We start from the raw sequence: 18,598 nt of genomic DNA on the forward strand, positions 1-18,598 counted from the left end.
GACTATGAAACACAGGGGGAACACTGATTTCAAAATGACATGGTATATTTTGTAATACAGTATACTTCTACTTTTCCCGTCATGAACATACAGTATACAAGTGAAAACATTAAATGCTAGAATATATAGACCAATATTATTAGCACCTCTGGACATTCTGTTCATATACAGTAATATAACAAAATGAACCACTTTCTGAAATATATGCACCATCATGAACAAGATTATGGTAGTTGCAAAAAAACAAACACAGGTCTGCAAACATACACAGCTAGCTGACTGAGACATCGTGTCATCACTAAAGGTAAAGTAAAAAAAAAAAAAAATAAGACCAAAGCCTTCTTTGTATGAAATCTTCTAAAGGGTGCCAACACATACACTTTGGCCTTTCAACTTAAACAAAACTGCACTAGACCTTTCTTGTCATTTACTTAAAGCCCCCATGTTTGCGTGTCTTGTCCAGGGCTACCTTTTGGTCATATGACTAACCGCCCTACCTAGCAGCAACAGCCTCACATTACACCATAAGGTTCTGTAGCTTTTGGGAGGCAAGATCAGACAGAGTGACATATATTATGTGCAAACTAATTGTCAACAACAGATAATTTCACCAAAGGGGTAACAGGTCAGACCACCATTTGTTTACCAAATAGAATGTATAGCACAAATCACCATTCTTGTCAAATAAACCATTAACACTAAGGATGTGATTCAATTGTCGTCATCCAAGATTTGATTAGCTGGGAAATGGTGCTGTTTCACATCTTCTACGTAAATGCCACCATGTATTTAAAACACACTGTTTGTCTTAAATGTAATCCTCTAAACTGCCTTGGGGGTCTATGCAGTAACAGGGAATAGTTTTTATCCTCTTAAAGGTTTTTCTCAGAGATTTCTGTTAGTATACAAATAAGAGCTGCATAACATATGTGAAACATTAGTAAAAAGAACAAAACAATCAATGGCAATAACTGCCATGTTAAAGTGCTTGCTGGGCTGGCAGTAACTCAAAATCAAAATACAGTTTCTTTTTCTAATATAACATTAACAAGTAAACGTATTACTTCAAAATGCTGAAAATATTTTAATTTCATGTAGTCAAACTGCTAGATCCTGTAAAATGTGCTTAACCCACAACAATGATGAGGATAAGTTGCCACTGGATAAACTGGTTATGGTAGAAATGGGCATGGGAGCGACAGATTCTATTACACCAGCAATATGTCCATCTTTTTGCACTGACAAAAATCAACTTCAATGGCAACAAATTTCCAAATCCTAATGAACATAACAACACTGTACTGAACTACACTTCACTGAAGAAGTCCACCAAACAGTATCAAGTATTCTTTTGAGAATCTGAAGTTAAGGCTTCCCCTAAAACAATCATTATTTTCTTTTAAAATACAATTGGAATTTGCCAGCAACTGCAGTATCATAATATAATTTATCTCAATTACTGAAAACTGGGCTTCAGTTAGGCCTACATCCAACAAATAGCAGACATTGTCCAATTCGAAAAAGACAGTGCAAGGTGCATTAGAACTGCACTGTATCAGACTTTGCCATCAGACACATAATGCATTCTAACTTCAATCAACTTCTTGGAAGAGCCATTCATAAATTACCAATTTAGCTACATTTGAGACATGTGAATTCCATTACAGCACACTGCTTCAATCAGCTGCATGATAACATCCACATGACCTAGGTAGGTACAACAACTCTGTGACAGTAAAAGCAAGGGTGAAAAAAATTAAGATTCAATCTGGATGTTTACAGACTCAACAACCACGACCTGTATCATTCTGAAGAGGAAATGTGGGTTTGGGACATATGGTTACTAACAAACCTATACACAGCAAGACTGTTTCAAGTGCTTAACATAAGCATAAACAGAAACTAGTACGCTGACCTCAGAAACTGGACAACATTATGAGTATGGGTTTACACAGAAGGGCTGGGCCGACCTGGCTTATTGGCTGACAGTGATCTAGAGCCGCCTAACAGAAAGCTCAAAGTTGGCTGGGTATTTTCCCAAGGAAAGGACCATACACTGTTTAAAGCTTATTTAAAGGGTAATGAATGATTTAAGACTTATAGACTCAGACCATCTTAACTGTGTTTGACACAGTTTCATAAAAAGAGGCAGGGATCAAGAGAGGCATTATATGCCATTCAATAACAAATCACTGCTTCTACTCATTGCAATAATCTCTTTCATATTCACAACACAGTGAATTTTGGGCTACTGATTTCAGACATAATACTTGTACTAAACACTCGAAAAGAACCATTACATATTAAAGAACCTATCGTTCTAGAATAGAAGGTCTCACAATTAGGCTTATTTAGGTATTACACTTCACAAGAACAACAGCCACACTGGAATCCCTGTGGTCAACCTGCATCTGCCATGTCTGACACTTCATCATGCACACGATGAAACATGACTGCTGCGTCAACACCCAAACGATATAAGTGTTTGAACTTGCCGGTGAATACATCATCTACATCAGCACTGCGCAATGACAAAACAAACAAGCCGGCCCAGGGTAAGTCAGACTAATCATTGGCAACAGCAGCAAGGATGTCAATAGAATTACCAATAAGCTACTGTGAGAACCACCATGACCTTATAGTCTTTCATATGGGCATGCTTTACGGAGTTTCTGGACTGGTAAAGTGGCACTGCTGATTGCGCAAGTGTCGTGGAAGAGGCCTACATTTGACTTTTGTGTTACCATAAAGCAAGAACAACACATTAGAACCAAACACAATTAATGTCAACTGAATTCATATAATTCATATCATCAACAGAACAGACAGGAACTGATATAAAATCCCTAGAAGAAGGTTCAACAATGAGAGTAATGACAGGGAAAAAAGTGCTTAGCCTCTAGGGTTTGCTACATACATTTCTATGACATCAACACAGTACACTCAAGGAACATTAACTTACAGACTATTTTGTAAATACTGCTGACTGACGAAGAATATTTGGGATCACGGTATAAAATATAGAGCTGTTAATTGCTTTATTGTTCCGAGTACAAGAGGCTATACTTTCCGATATAGAGTTTGACTGTAAGTACCTTTTAGAGTTTCAGGGCTACAAAACAGTGAGCAGAGCGATCAGGGGTGCCCAGTGTGAAGCCGTCCCGTGGAGAACATGGGGGAGAGAGCGGGCAGCGCGGGGGGCAGAGGAAAACTCCCATCAGCGGGCAGCATTGGAGAGGGGAATGCTGCTGTGCTGTGATTGGAGGAACCAAACCCATCGTCAGTCATGGGAGCCATTTCATTGGCCATGGCTTGGCACCCTGAGGCTCCTGGAGCAGAGGCAGGTGAGCGCCCAACCTCTGTGGTAGCGGTGTGACTGACCCGGAAGCACTTCTCTCTGTGGGCCTTGAGCATGTTGGAGAAGCGGAAGCGCTGGCCGCAGACGTCGCACGGGTACGGCTTCTCCCCGGTGTGCGTGCGCCGGTGCCGCTTCATGTTGGGACGGCTGGTGAAGCTCTTGCCACACATCTCACAGATGTACGGCTTCTCTCCTGCGGTGTGACAAGACACACAGCTGAACCAGTCGAAATCCATCAACACGTACAACTGCTTTAGGCCATATTCATCCTTACCGGGTTCACACCTGTCACTTTAGGTATGTGTCACAACACAAAAGCCATGGCTGAGGAGTAAGGGAGTGGGATTTACACTGGTCAGTGTGTGTGTGTGTGTGTGTGTGTGTTCCACTCACCTGTGTGGGTCTTCATGTGCTCATCAAAGTACTGCTTCATGTTGAAGTCCTTCCCACACCACTGGCACATGAACTGCTTGTGTGTGTGTGTGTGTGTGTGTGTGTGAATGTGTGTGTGTCTCACCTGTGTGGGTCTTCATGTGCTCGTCGAAGTACTGCTTCATGTTGAAGTCCTTCCCACACCACTGGCACATGAACTGCTTGTGTCCGATGTGGACGCTCATGTGGGAGCGCAGCTGGTACTTGTACTGGAAGCGCTCACTGCAGTTCTACAACAAGAGACCCTTTCAACATGAGCACTTGTAGCCTTTTCAACATGAGCACTTGTAGCCTTTTCAACATGTGCACTTGTAGCCTTTTCAACATGAGCACTTGTAGCCTTTTCAACATGTGCACTTGTAGCCTTTTCAACATGTGCACTAGTAGCCTTTTTAACATGAGCACTTGTAGCCTTTTCAACATGTGCACTTGTAGCCTTTTCAACATGTGCACTTGTAGCCTTTTCAACATGAGCACTTGTAGCCTTTTCAACATGAGCACTTGTAGCCTTTTCAACATGTGCACTTGTAGCCTTTTTAACATGAGCACTTGTAGCCTTTTCAACATGTGCACTTGTAGCCTTTTCAACATGAGCACTTGTAGCCTTTTCAACATGAGCACTTGTAGCCTTTTTAACATGAGCACTTGTAGCCTTTTTAACATGTGCACTTGTAGCCTTTTTAACATGAGCACTTGTAGCCTTTTTAACATGAGCACTTGTAGCCTTTTTAACATTAGCACTTGTAGCCTTTTTAACATGTGCACTTGTAGCCTTTTCAACATGTGCACTTGTAGCCTTTTTAACATGTGCACTTGTAGCCTCTTTTCGGCATAGCCGTGGACAATCTTGTTGTGTTCCTGCAGTGACCACAGCTTCTTGAAGGCCTTTCCACAAGTAACACACTACAAACAATGCCACACACACACTCATGCCAAAGGTTACGCAATAAGTGCTTCCTGAATTAAAATGGAGATACTTCTCCTTCAAACTTGGTTTTATTTGGTAGCAAAAGTGTATTAGCAAGGATTTCTGAAGAGAATAACTAAACAGCTCCTGTGAGAGTTAATGTAAACACAAGTGTGTGTATGTGTGTACACACACTTGTAGCCTTTTCAACATGAGCACTTGTAGCCTTTTTAACATGAGCACTTGTAGCCTTTTTAACATACGTATTTCCTTTGATTAGTTGCATAGACTAGGATGTGACAGTAGGTGTATTTCTCTTACCTCACACTTAAAGGGCTTCTCTCCTGAGTGCTGGAGGGAGTGGACTTTCAGAGACATGCTCCGTTTGAAGGACTTTCCACACGTCTCACAGGTAAATGGCATTTCTTTTGTGTGTGCTATTGGCAAGAACATAATGGTGAGATAAAGACGAAAATTTAGGACAGATATCTGACATTTATCAATCCTGCTGTGCTACGTGACTAGGTATCTAAATCCACAAACAAAACAGTTTTGAGTGTTGTCATGCATGTCTGGTCTGGGCCTGCCCAGGTGGACTGGCTGGCACTGGCTGCCACCACAGTGAATGTCTGACTGTGTTTGGAGATGGGCAGTAAGTACAGGCCTCAGAGTACTCACCAACCATGTGTTTGCGAACATGGGCCATGGTGTAGAACCTTTTCTCACAAATCTCACAGGAATATCTCTTTTCGGCATAGCCGTGGACAATCTTGTTGTGTTCCTGCAGTGACCACAGCTTCTTGAAGGCCTTTCCACAAGTAACACACTACAAACAATGCCACACACACACCCATGCCAAAGGTTACGCTATAAGTGCTTCCTGAATTAAAATGGAGATACTTCTCCTTCAAACTTGGTTTTATTTGGTAGCAAAAGTGTATTAGCAAGGATTTCTGAAGAGAATAACTAAACAGCTCCTGTGAGAGTTAATGTAAACACAAGTGTGTGTATGTGTGTATACTACATGTGTGTATGTGTGTATACTACATGTGTGTATGTGTGTATACTACATGTGTGTATGTGTGTATACTACATGTGTGTATGTGTGTAAGTTTGTATATGTACTACAGGCTTGTGTATATGTGTGAGTGTGAGTGTATGTGTACTACATGTGTGTATACGTGTGTATGTATGTGTACTAAATGTATGCATATATATGTGTGTATGTGTGTGTGTTTGTGTATGTGTACTACAAGTATGTACTACATGCGTGTATATATGTTTATTACACGGCTCTTCTTAATGCTGTAGAATGCTCCATTCACTTAAATGGGGCTTCCCAACGTTCTGCGGTCAACTATTTTCCGATAACTGACCGTTGCTATGGACTTAATGACCGCTGTCAAGGAAAGTGGCCTTTTTGCCTCTAATTCACGTCTTTCGTAGCACTCCGCAAGTAGTACGATAACTTATCAATGGAGTTTCAGCGGACGGTTGAGCAGCTGTGTTCTAAAGAATGTTCAACTGTCTTTGAAGTTCAACGTCTTTGGCGAACTATTTCTCTCCTTTTAAACACTACGTATAGTAACAAATGCATTGTAAAAAGACACACGGTGTTAAGTAATTTGTTTGTTTTAGTTGTAACCGTATAATAAGCGGGATAATGTATAGAACGCCGGTCATTGTCGGGAAAATAAGCCCCTTCAGGGTGAAGCAACACCCCTCCGCTTTCGCGTCGGGGTGCTGTTCGCCCTGTCGGGGCTTATTTTCCCGACAATGACCTGCTTTCTATACATTATCCCTTACGTATGTGTACTACATGTGTGTATATATGTATTTGTGTGTGTATATGTGTACTACATGTGTGTGTATATGTGTATATATGTGTATGTGTACTACATGTGTGTATATGTGTATGTTCTTCATGTGTGTGTATATGTGTTTATGTGCGTGTGTATTACATGTGTGTGAGCTCATGTACCTGTATGCTCTTCTCACAGTTGGTCTGCTGATGAAGCTGCAGCTCACTCTCCAGCAGGAAGCGCTTGCCACACTTGTCGCAGACCTGCATGCGGTTGTGAGTGGCACTGACGTGCTTCTCCAGGTACCAGTGGTTGTTGAAACTCCGTGGGCATTTCACACAGGGGAAGGTCTGCCTCTCCTCCAGCCGAACCTTCTGGCCCTGGCCCTCCTGCTCCTCCACCCTGTCGCTGTTAGCCCGGCCCTGTTGGCCCACCAAGCGGCTTCTCACGAACATGGCCGCGGTCCTGGTTTGACGCTGGGGTCTGTGGTCTATGGCTTGGTTGCTGTTGTGCCCCTCCTCTTCTTCACTGGTGCCACCTCGGTCATCTTCCTCCTCCTCCTCCTCAGTTTGTTCCTCTTTCCCTTCCTCCATGTTCACATCTTCCTCATCTTCATCTTCTTCATCGTCCTCTTTGTTGCCTTCCCCTTCATTGCTACCACCTTGGTCTCCTCCTGGCTGTCTGTGCACAGAGGGCAGCACCATAGGGGAGGGTTTATCTTCCAGGCCTTTGGACACATTGAGGGTCTGATTGTTCAGGTTCAACTCCACGATGATCTGCTTCGAGTCTCCAGGAACTCCCAATGCACCCTGCAATGCTGCTTCATCCCCTTCCTTTTTATAGTACTGCGCAGTCCTGACATGGGCCGCATGTTCCGTCTTCAGTGGGCCATCCTCGACATGTAGGGTGAACTGGGTCTCTCCACCCTCCCGGCCGTAGATTTTAGCGCTGCCCGGCTCCGTCTCCTGTTTGATGCCCGTGTGAAAGGTAGAGGCACCTCCCGGGCCGTTGTTCCCACCGCCATTGGTCCACTTCTGCACCCTCTGCTTGGCATCATCATCCCTCCCACTGGGACCTCCGACCAGGGAGCCCCTGCTGAGCAGCTCCTGGCAGGAGGCCGCGATGTCGGCCATCTGCAGCACGGTGGCGGCCCTCAGCACGTCCTGCACGTTGGAGCCGGTGAGCAGCAGCTTGGAGGTGTAGATGAAGTCCAGGATCTGCTGCAGGCCCTGGGGCTGCAACGCCTCGAGCGCCAACTCCACGCGCTGCAGCTCCTTGCTGTGGCCAAACAGCGAGTGGAAGAAGGGGCTGTACGCCGCCAGGACGCCCTTGTGAGCCTGGAAGATGGCCTGGTGGCGCAGCAGCACGATGTCCACGTCGCACAGGTCCGGCTGGAACAGGCGCTGGTCGTTCAGCCGGTCCATCAGGAAGGTGAAGTGCAGCGCCACATCCTCCAGCAGTGAGAACTCTGCAGTCGGGTGGTCAGCTGTCTTCTCCACTATGAGCTGCAAGACAAAGAGAGCCATCACAAATGACACTGGGACTTCACAGAGGAGGATGTATCCAGGGAATTACTGATTTGAAGGAGTACACTCACATCACCAATATTTTGTTGTTATCTTATAGACCTCAATTATAAAATACCATCTAAATGTTTATAGCAACAAAGGTGTCAAAAATGATTGTTACGTTTAATGTATTTTTATTGTGCATTTTGATGATGCACGGCTTATCAGGTTATCATTTTAGAGAGCATTAAGGGTTAGTTGTGTGGCTGAAAGGAATTGTGACAACAAAACACATGATGAAGCACAATTATGGATTCTTCGGTTGAAATCTTAAATTCTCAAAAAGTGTCTCTGGATCAACTTTTGTATCTGACTGCACTGAGGTGAAAACATCGAGCATAAACTACAGAACAGACATGATTCTTTTTATTTTTTATGATGATGACATTTTTCAAGTAGGCCTACATATTTCTTTTCAAAAGTCAAAGTACAGAAAGCAACGCAAACCGTCTGATATAGGAATATACTCGCCATTGCACATGAAGTTGTCAAATGTACAATTTGTAGCCTAGTTTTTTTTGCTGTCACCACAATATTTTGTCGATAGTATAGATAATTTATGAACTTATAAAACTACTATTACCTGGTCCCTCATTAGAATATTTGCGGATGACACGTCAGGGTTGTTATGCGCCTTGTTTAATTTTTCACCTCATTACCAAGTTTTGTAGGCCTACAACATTTCAAAAATGTGTAAGGCATGAAATATGACCAACATGTTGAGAGTCAAATGGATCCCCTACCATTGTGATCCACTGTTTGCTGTGCCACAGCAGTTCCGTTTCTCCTCCTTTTTAACGCGATTTCCCCTCTCCATGAAAACATCTGTCCTTCACATCGCTACTGTACGTCAGCCCGCAGACATATGTCTTCTTTCGCCATGTTTGCACTTAGAAAAAAACGACAAATTCGCCGTCTGCCTTGCACCGAAGTAACTGATGATTGGAGCACGAACATCATATGGGGCGTTATGTCTGCAACGTTAAAGCGACAGGGACTCGATAATCAAACGATTTGTGGACAGATGTACGGCATGTATTTTGTTTTAGCATTCATCTTGTAAATTCAGTGCATCCCGATGCGTAAGGTGTCATTCTCACTACACAGGCTAGGCTGCTGCCACCCGATAGAGCATGTTTCCGGGGAGGTAAACAGTAGGCTGCTGCAGACTGAAGCGTGCAAGGTCATCGAGTCCATGTTGGAGTGACTCGGTTCAACACAGCGGTGAACGCAATGAACTGGAGTCTCCGTTGTATCATAAGAACTGACCTCAGTGAGTCACAGGGGGGCGCTAGAATACAATTTTCTGACCGATTGCCGAACGAGCGCATGGTGTTGCAAAAATCAATACTTCGGCAACAACAGTACTTTTAAAAATAATGGAATACTGTAATAAAACTAATGTAGCTTATCACTAAAAACAAACAAACAATATTAACCCAAGGATGCCAAAAATGCCAAAATACTATACATATAGATTCTTCGAAAAAGATGCAAACCTTTTATTTGAAGCAACAGGCAAGAAAACATTGATGCACAATTAGTGAGATAGAACTCATGACTTTGACATAACAAAGACACTGGCGGTGCACAGATATGCAAACTTACGCAGGGGCTAACACACACTGACAGTAAATGGCATATGACACAGACAGCACAGCTAACATTAACACACACTGACATTGGACACAAAAGTGTGTTATAAATCACATAATTTTAATTCTCTAACAACCATTCTATCACTTAGCATGCTGGGATCACTCAGAGTCTGTTACCTCAGCAATGTGGTGGCTTTGCTAATCCCCTGCACGTTACACTGCCCCGACCTAGGGGTTAGTTGTCCCAAACCCAAGCATTCAGCTCAAAGTCCCACAGGTGTTGAGGGGAACATCCCAGTGGGGCCTCGGGGGCTTGTGGCAGCAGAGTTGGAGTAGGAGCTTAGGAGAAACCACCTTCTTGTTCTTAGGACTGAAAACCCTTACCTGTGTGCACCCAGAGCGAAGTCCTCTCCCCGCCAGGGAGCCCCATAGGCCCACAGAATGGACAGCTCCACGTCCTGGCGACACCCCGGCCAGTAGAAGCGGTACTGGACCCGGTACTGGACCCGGTGAAGAGTCGTAGTGACTCTGAAATGGCCCGCCCCTGGTGAGCCGGGGACCAGCTGCAGGGACTCTGGAGGACAGCAGAAGATGCAGGGCGTGTTGCCATGGCCCCCAGGAGTCTGCCACCACAGATGCAGGAGCCCCGGCGTCCTGGCTGGTGAGGCAGGGCCACTGAGATTAGAGGGCCTTGGTCTCAGGGTCCAGTGTGGAGACAGCAGCCTAGGGTGGTCATTGGCCCAGACGAGGTCGAGCACAGGTTGGAGCCCAGACGAGTTCGGAACTGAGAGACTTTCCTTCTCCAGCGCCATCCAAAATGTTCAGCTCTCAACTCCCTCCAAAACCAGCTCTACCCCTGACTCTAAACAAAGCAGTATGGGTTATGTAGTCAATGCTAACAATGAACTCTATTAAGAAACGGATCCATCCAATGTTATTATACTAGCACCATATGAAAAATAAGTACTAGATGTTAATGTAAAAACTTGAGAATTGATGTAGCTTATCAATCACTCAAACACTCTGTGTAACCCTCCACTCGCTCTGCCTCGGCTAGGACTGCTGCCAGGGACATGGGTGCACTCAAGCAAATGTGCTCTCGGAACGCTCTGGCTACAGCCTCCAGATGATGTCTGGCAAGCAAGCGCTTCTTGCTTTGCCTCGTCAAACGTGGCGTAGCCACACCCAGTGGTGTAGTGGTCCCTGGAGAAGTGGGTATACTCTTAATTTTGCCAATTTTTTTTAAGCAGCCCATACAGCACAAAATAAACGCCCTGTTTTGAGAAGTGGGTATACGCAATGCTGACTGAAAAATAAGTGGGTATACTCTGTATACCTGCGTATACCCTGGACTACACCACTGGCCACACCAAATGTACATGTGAAGGTCAGCACTGTAAGTGCCCAAGCTCTCACTCCAGTGACGGGTGACCAACTTGTCTCTAGTGTCGTCTGCAAAAGTCTGCTGGCCGAACCGGTGCTTCAGGCAACTGGCCTGCCCTGCTGGATGAAGATCAGTAAGGACCTGCAGTACTTTGCCTCTCAGGGTGAGAGCAACCAGTCTCCTCTGCTGACCATGCGTTGAATGGAGCCACCATCTGGACCTGGATGAGGTAGGTCACGAGTAAGCTCTCTCTGTTGTAGTGAGGCACCTTCATCACTGAACGACATTGGCGGGTGGATAAGGTAGGTCAAGAGTAAGCTCTCTCTGTTGTAGTGAGGCACCTTCATCACTGAACGACATTGGCGGGTGGATGAGGTAGGTCACGAGTAAGCTCTCTCTGTTGTAGTGAGGCACCTTCATCACTGAACGACATTGGCGGGTGGATAAGGTAGGTCACGACGAGTAAGCTCTCTCTGTTGTAGTGAGGCACCTTCATCACTGAACGACATTGGCGGGTGGTCCCGAGGCCCCCGGCGTGGCGCTGCACCCTCTGATGTCGCCAGTCCCAGGCCCTGGCAGGGCTGCAGTGTTGGCTCAGAGTCCTGGCGGAGTGGCAACATCGATGGGCCGCTGCTTACTCGTGGTGCCGGCTCCATCGGTGTCTTGTGGCCCAAACTCATTACACATGATGGTGGGAGAACCCTGAGGAGAGGAGGAGAGGAGAGAGAGAGGAGAGGAGAGGAGAGGAGAGAGAGGAGAGGAGTGTGTGATGAGAGAGGAGAGAGGAGAGGAGAGGAGAGAGGAGAGGAGAGGAGAGAGAGAGAGAGAGAGAGAGAGAGGAGTGTGTGATGAGAGAGGAGAGGAGAGGAGGAGGAGGAGGAGGAGAGAGAGAGAGGAGTGGAGTGTGTGATGCGGAGAGGAGAGGAGGAGGAGGAGAGAGAGTGGAGTGTGTGATGAGAGAGGAGAGGAGAGGAGTCTGACTCTGGCGATCCCAGCTCCCTCGATGGCCCAGACGGGGGATTGCCAGTTCCATCTGCAGCTTCCTGCCATCCCCGGGGTGGGGACACCGGTGTACCAATCTCATCCAGGCTCTTGGAATATAAGCCTTTGGCCGTCGATGAGCTCTTCGAATTCTTCGTAGCATTTTAATCCACTGCCGTTTCTGACAGCATTGCTACGATGGTTTGTTTCTTCAAAGAGGTCCATTTGCAACTGCCACAGATACGCTAACTAACAGAGGTGATAACACACATAACACACACAGACAGCACAGCTAACATACAAACACGCTAACATTGGGCCAAAAGGGAAGCATAAAACATTCTAATTCTACATAAAACATTCTGTTCTAATCTGGAACACTTTCAATTCCCTTAACTACCCTTCTGCTAAGCATGCTGAGGTCACTCAGGGCGTCTTACTTCAGCAATGCAGAAGTGTCTGTACCTCATTTCAATACCTCTCACATTACAATACCATAACTGAAAACTGTAGGCAACCATGGCACATCGTGCAGTAATTAAAGCTCTGTTTCATTCCTGCTTATCTGTAGGCCACATCGGTGCAGTGTTTTATTGGATTAAGGGACACTGTAATTATGTGCAGATGGCAGCATCACAGTTCCATTCTTCACCCGGGCTAAAGGCTCTATGAAATATGAAGTGCCTGATGGTGACTCAGACCAGAGAAATTGCAAAGAATCCTGTAGGGAAATCAGTGATATAGCTCCTCTCTCTCTCTCTCTCTCTCCCTCTCTCTCTCTCTCCCTCCCGGTCTCTCACCCCTCTGGTCTTTATTCCAGTCTGGTATTCCCAAATTGATTTCCTTGTTATCACAGATGGCATCTTGCAAAATCGGAAGATTCTAAAAATACAAGTCTAAAGTATGGGGAATTGGGTTCACCTAACATTTGATCTGTGTGGGCCTTAAGCTTGTGACTTCATTCTTCAGGTGTTAGCATGACATCGAAACATTTCCCTTCCTATTTCTTTACCACAACCACCTTGTTAACATTCATAGATCCTCAACACTGATTGCAGACCAGGCAAAAGCACACGGCACAATGTAAGATGAGACACATCTCCTTAACAGTCACATCTGTAGTTAACGTCTAGAAAGCTATTGTGGTGCATTAAAAACATTCAATATTTCAATTCAGTTCATGTGTTCAGTTCAAGTGTTTCAAAGGGTTCCAGTTCATTTCACCAGGTCATTCACCAGTTGCTTGAGTGGACAGCTTATACAAGAGGTTCTTTGACTCGAAGATAAAACATCTAAAGTAATGTCACATCGCTAAATTTCCATTTTGAAAGACTGTCAGATAGTGGAGTGGCAGAGAGCTGTAAGCAGCGTCAGGAGGCCTGCTAGAAAATAGAGGAACTGACAGATTTACGCCACTAAAGATTTACACGATAGAGTTAGACTCCGAATCAAGCAATTTTGTTCGAAATGTACCAAACTTTGAGGATTTGCAGCTGTTTTCTCAGTGGTAGTTGTGCCCACTGCCCGGCGAGTCTCGTTGACGGACAGAGCCAGTGTTCACAGGAATGGCTTAAGAGTGTAGATCCATAACAGATGTGATATGACTGAGACAAAAGATAAACAAAGCCAGGATCTTTCTCTCATTTTCGCTCAAGTTTTGAGTGTCATAACAAAGATTTGTTTGGCAAGATTTAACAAGAAACTCATCAAAATGTTCTCTTCAATATGTGAAAACAAGGCTCTCTGCTTTCCGAGCAAGGAGTAGGTAAGTAAATATGATCATATTTGTATATTAGTTTCTCATTAAGCTGATAAGGATGTTTTCTAATAAGGAAGGTTCTGTTTATTGTTAAGGAAAGTATCCTTAATCTGTTTCCGCAGTTTTATCAAGCAGCCTACTGAAAAATAAATTCCCTTTACAAAGTATAGATGAGAATATGTGAGAGACAGAGTTCTTGGTATCAGATATTTATTTGGTATTCAATAATAGCAAATTTCAACCACCAAAATATTTACATGCCATCGACATCACAGAATGAATGTGTAGTGTGTGCATCTGATGATTTACTGCAACATTTCCATTATGGAAAGTATGAATTATGAGGTGCTACTAGGTTTTTTAAATTACATGTGTGAGCATGCACTCACCTGCGGTGTGCATTATTACTCTATAACAGAAAGTACAGATCAGTTTTAACATCCACATCATTTTGATCTTCATCTCACCCACAGCAATTGATGACAAACCAACACACAAGAAATTACAGAGATTATTTAATCTAGATATATAAAATATTCATGTTGCACAATCAACATTATACTGTAAACATCTGACCCTAGAGAAGACTCATCAAATATTACTTTAACATGTTAATGCACTATAAAAAGTCCGATTTACCATTCAAACAACCACAACATGTAACACAATTGACAAGAGTACACCAGCTATTTCACATTTGGCCACAGACTGGAGATCAATTCCCAGAGGGGGTTAACATGAAAGATGGGAGTCTATGGGAGTCATTTACATATTTACACATAGGAACTAGGTGAAGTGATGCCTAAAATAGGACTTATATTGTGCTTGACATTTTGTATGAACACTGGCTGATTAAAAACTCTCCAATGACCTCCTTTACCTGCAAGCAGAGAACATGGTTAACCCGAGCCATGAGGGCTGAGAACATCTGTGGTAGGCTACTACATTTGGCCATAATCTGAACAAACAGCATGACTTTCTTGTAACTCTGCTGTCTAAACTGTCAACACATCTATGCTTGACCAATGGTGTGCTCAGTTTAGAATCTCCCTTTAGACTGCTTTCCATCCCTGGCTGTGGATATTCCAGACAGTTGGAACACTCTGATTTTCTCGAAAGCTGTAAAAGGCAGCTATAACATTCCCTTATCATGTTAAATTCCCTTTCTGTATCTTCTGTACCTGCACTTACAGTTCACAGGCCAGACGATCACCCTGATTTGGAAATGTCTGTAGCAATGTACTTTTTTCAGACTCACACAGCCTGACAATGTCAATGTGTGTACAACAGTCTCACAGTACGGAATGAGTGCCATCCTGCTGGGAGCAGGAAGATGTGTGAACCACCTCTTCTGTGGGTGACTTCTCCGACCACATGCTCCTTCCCGCTGTCACGTGAGCCGGGGCTGGACTTGATCAGATGGCCGAGGGGTCTTCAGGGCAATCGCTAGCTCGCCGCGTGGTCGGACTGCATTTGGTCATCATGGTGATCTGGGTGCTGAAGTTGTTCCCATTACTGGCTTGAGATGGCTGCTGGTACTTGGTGTCGTTTTCCAGATACCTTTGCAGGTGCCACCTCCTCCATTTGCGTTTGATCTCCGACTGCACCTGTGATGGGAAGAGACCAATAGGGGGGAGTGATGGGCGGTCATAGGAAGAGAGACCAATAGGGGGGAGTGATGGGCGGTCAGAGAGACCAATAGGAGGGAGTGATGGGCGGTCATAGGAAGAGAGACCAATAGGGGGGAGTGATGGGCGGTCAGAGAGACCAATAAGAGGGAGTGATGGGCGGTCATAGGAAGAGAGACCAATAGGGGGGAGTGATGGGCGGTCAGAGAGCCCAATAGGAGGGAGTGATGGGCGGTCATAGGAAGAGAGACCAATAGGGGGGAGTGATGGGCGGTCAGAGAGACCAATAGGAGGGAGTGATGGGCGGTCAGAGAGACCAATAGGGGGGAGTGATGGGCGGTCAGAGAGACCAATTGGGGGGAGTGATGGGCGGTCATGGGGAGAGACCAATAGGAGGGAGTGATGGGCGGTCAGAGAGACCAATAGGAGGGAGTGATGGGCGGTCATGAGGAGAGACCAATAGGGGGGAGTGATGGGCGGTCAGAGAGACCAATAGGAGGGAGTGATGGGCAGTCAGAGAGACCAATAGGAGGGAGTGATGGGCGGTCATGAGGAGAGACCAATAGGGGGGAGTGATGGGCGGTCAGAGAGACCAATAGGAGGGAGTGATGGGCGGTCATAGGATGAGAGACCAATAGGAGGGAGTGATGGGCGGTCATAGGATGAGAGACCAATAGGGGGGAGTGATGGGCGGTCAGAGAGACCAATAGGAGGGAGTGATGGGCAGTCAGAGAGACCAATTGGGGGGAGTGATGGGCGGTCATGGGGAGAGACCAATAGGAGGGAGTGATGGGCGGTCAGAGAGACCAATAGGAGGGAGTGATGGGCGGTCATAGGAAGAGAGACCAATAGGAGGGAGTGATGGGGAGTCATGGGGAGACAGAGGAGAACCACCAAGGACTGCAAAGCGTCAAGCAAGGATTATGTGTCATTAAATGACACAGACTTTTAATTCATCAGTGTTAGAATAAGATCAAGGTGAATTTGTGTTACCTCTCCATTTAGAAAACAGTACAGGACAGCCACCCCAAAACCCTGCGATGAAAAGAGACAGTGAATTATATAATACATGTAATACATACAACTAAACTTCAGCATCATGTTAATCACCTAGAAATAAAATGTATGTCACAACAGTCATTCTCAAATGTCCCCATTGTAAATGGGCTTTGGACAATAAATAGACCATCTCCCTGACAAGAAAGTGATCCATATCAAGGGGTTTGTGAATATAATACATGCGAGGGACTAAGTACACAAGGGCTCCATCTCAGAGATCCAGTCAAAAACCATCAATAGCAAAAGAGACTATAGTCGTTTAGCATAAACAGTATATTTAGCATATACGTATCTAGCAATGAATGGAAACATCTATACAAAGATTCTATATTTATGGTCTGTGCAAAGGTAGAGAAATATTGTCAGCAACAGCGGACAGTAACTACATTAAACAAAACTACAAATACAGTTCCACACGTCTTAATGGCTTTTGATGCAGTCTAGGTTCTTTCTGTGTTTGCATGGCTAAGCAACCCCCTCCATCAAGATTAATAACTGCATCACACATGGAGGAAGGGGCTCACAAACCCCACACTGCATTTATCATACAGATGATTATGAGACGACAAGCTGACATTTAAAGAATCTAGTTCACACCAGGTGGGAGTCTTTGAACCACCAAGATTATTACGATATCTTTCCGCGTTGGAGATGAGAGGGGTTGCTGTGTATGCTGAAGTGATTTACCTGAAACGATCCCAAGATCAAGTCAAACACTGGCCGGATAACACCGCCTAAATTCTTGGGAATGCCTGCAAATACTATGTAATTGATCCCAAAGAGAGGAATCAACAGCAGTGTTGATTTAGCCAATCTCCTGCCACACATAAAACATTGGAATGACAATTAACGGTTGCAATGAAAAATGCAGAATTTAGAAAGAAAATGACTGATAAGAGAGAAACATATAACGAGCAACAATGCCTTCAACGCTAACAATATCATAGTAGTGGCATCGTTAACCTTACAATAACTTAAACTGAATCGCTAATATCATTTAAAAAAAGAAAAAGGCAGTGCAGAAAAGCACCCAAATGTGTAAACCCACGAGTATTGGTGTGACTCATTTCTTCCCATATCTCTGCAGTTGATCTTCTGCCGAAGTATTCGGATGATACAGATGAAGAGAATGAAGGTCACCTGGACGAAACAAACACACCATAGACGCACCATATGAAAATGTCTGGTTCTCACTTACTCCGTGGCACATGTCAAACCACAGCTCTAAATGATACATTACCAATATAGCCAACAGGATGGGTACTCGGATGATCAGAAAGAGATGGTCATCGTCATCAATCAAATCCCAGCATCTAAAACACATGCATTTAGTTTCATTAATTAATTAGCATGTTGCTCTTCATGGGATTGAATTGGATCTGCTTTATTTAAATTGGATCTGCTCTCTTTAAACTGGATTCTGTACTCTTTAAACTGGATGCTGTACTCTTTAAACTGGATGCTGTACTCTTTAAACTGGATTCTGTGCTCTTTAAATTGGATTTTATGCTCTTTAAATTGGATTCTGTACTATTTTGCGTTCTGACTGCATGTAAAGCATACAATGTATACGCTGAATTAATTGAAGGATTTTTTTCTAAGAAATATAGTTACATATTCCTATATATAGAGTATTATTAATGTCATTGATGCCAGAAATCATGAAGACGATCATGACAAATTCTGTATAAAATTCTACAGTAGAAAGCACCCTGAAGGTGTCCTGCACTCTTAAAATAGCCTGGTGCCGACCTCCAAAGGCATTTATCGTCCATCACTGGCCAGAGAAAACAGCCTTGAAACTGGCTGAAATGGCATTTACAGTGTCACCTCAATCACAGCCAATGACTGTGTTTATGGAGTGAGACATGGCCATGGCCATAGCAAGTGCATCAAAATCAAGGAATCTTAAGATCCCCATCTAATCTCTGACAAGTGCTCTACGCCCCCTGAGTCTCAGTGTTGTTTTCAGTGTTGTTTTCATTTTTCTAACCCTTTTCTCTCTAGAGACACACAGATTCAAGTGAGAAACTAAAATGTTGGGTTGCCATGGAGCTATCTTTGCTCAAATTCAATTGAGCTTCACATGAGCACACTATTCCTGTGCCGCAAATTGTGTTTC

The 18,598-nt window shown here is 44.4% G+C and overlaps 2 protein-coding genes across 2 annotated transcripts in view; both read right to left on the reverse strand.

The window, feature by feature from the left end:
- Window positions 1–12: 12 nt before the first annotated feature.
- Window positions 13–9,130, reverse strand: zbtb47a (zinc finger and BTB domain containing 47a). The gene is made up of 6 exons (XM_080837537.1): window positions 8,811–9,130; window positions 6,679–8,004; window positions 5,376–5,523; window positions 5,019–5,134; window positions 3,876–4,020; window positions 13–3,551 (listed from the first exon to the last, which is right to left on the reverse strand). The coding sequence occupies exons 1-6, from the start codon at window positions 8,811–8,813 to the stop codon at window positions 3,136–3,138; spliced, it is 2,154 nt and encodes a 717-aa protein (XP_080693663.1). The 5' UTR covers window positions 8,814–9,130; the 3' UTR covers window positions 13–3,135.
- A 6,074-nt stretch (window positions 9,131–15,204) lies between these two features.
- Window positions 15,205–18,598, reverse strand: part of vipr1a (vasoactive intestinal peptide receptor 1a) — a gene marked incomplete at both ends in the record, with an annotated part of 20,655 nt that continues 17,261 nt past the window's right edge. The window contains 5 exons of the mRNA XM_080837528.1: window positions 15,205–15,396; window positions 16,411–16,452; window positions 17,164–17,293; window positions 17,525–17,616; window positions 17,717–17,789. Coding sequence (XP_080693654.1) covers window positions 15,205–15,396; window positions 16,411–16,452; window positions 17,164–17,293; window positions 17,525–17,616; window positions 17,717–17,789 — 529 coding nt within the window. The remainder of the gene's footprint in view (window positions 15,397–16,410; window positions 16,453–17,163; window positions 17,294–17,524; window positions 17,617–17,716; window positions 17,790–18,598) is intronic.

Source organism: Sprattus sprattus (assembly GCF_963457725.1).
Source record: "Sprattus sprattus genome assembly, chromosome: 4".
Lineage (NCBI taxonomy): Eukaryota > Metazoa > Chordata > Actinopteri > Clupeiformes > Clupeidae > Sprattus > Sprattus sprattus.

Coding starts and splice junctions, on each gene's coding strand:
- zbtb47a (XM_080837537.1), bottom strand. Junction 5,524..6,678: donor ACTGTGAGAAGAGCATACAG/GTACATGAGCTC, acceptor CATTGTTTGTAG/TGTGTTACTTGTGGAAAGGC. Junction 5,135..5,375: donor TGTTCGCAAACACATGGTTG/GTGAGTACTCTG, acceptor TCTTGCCAATAG/CACACACAAAAGAAATGCCA.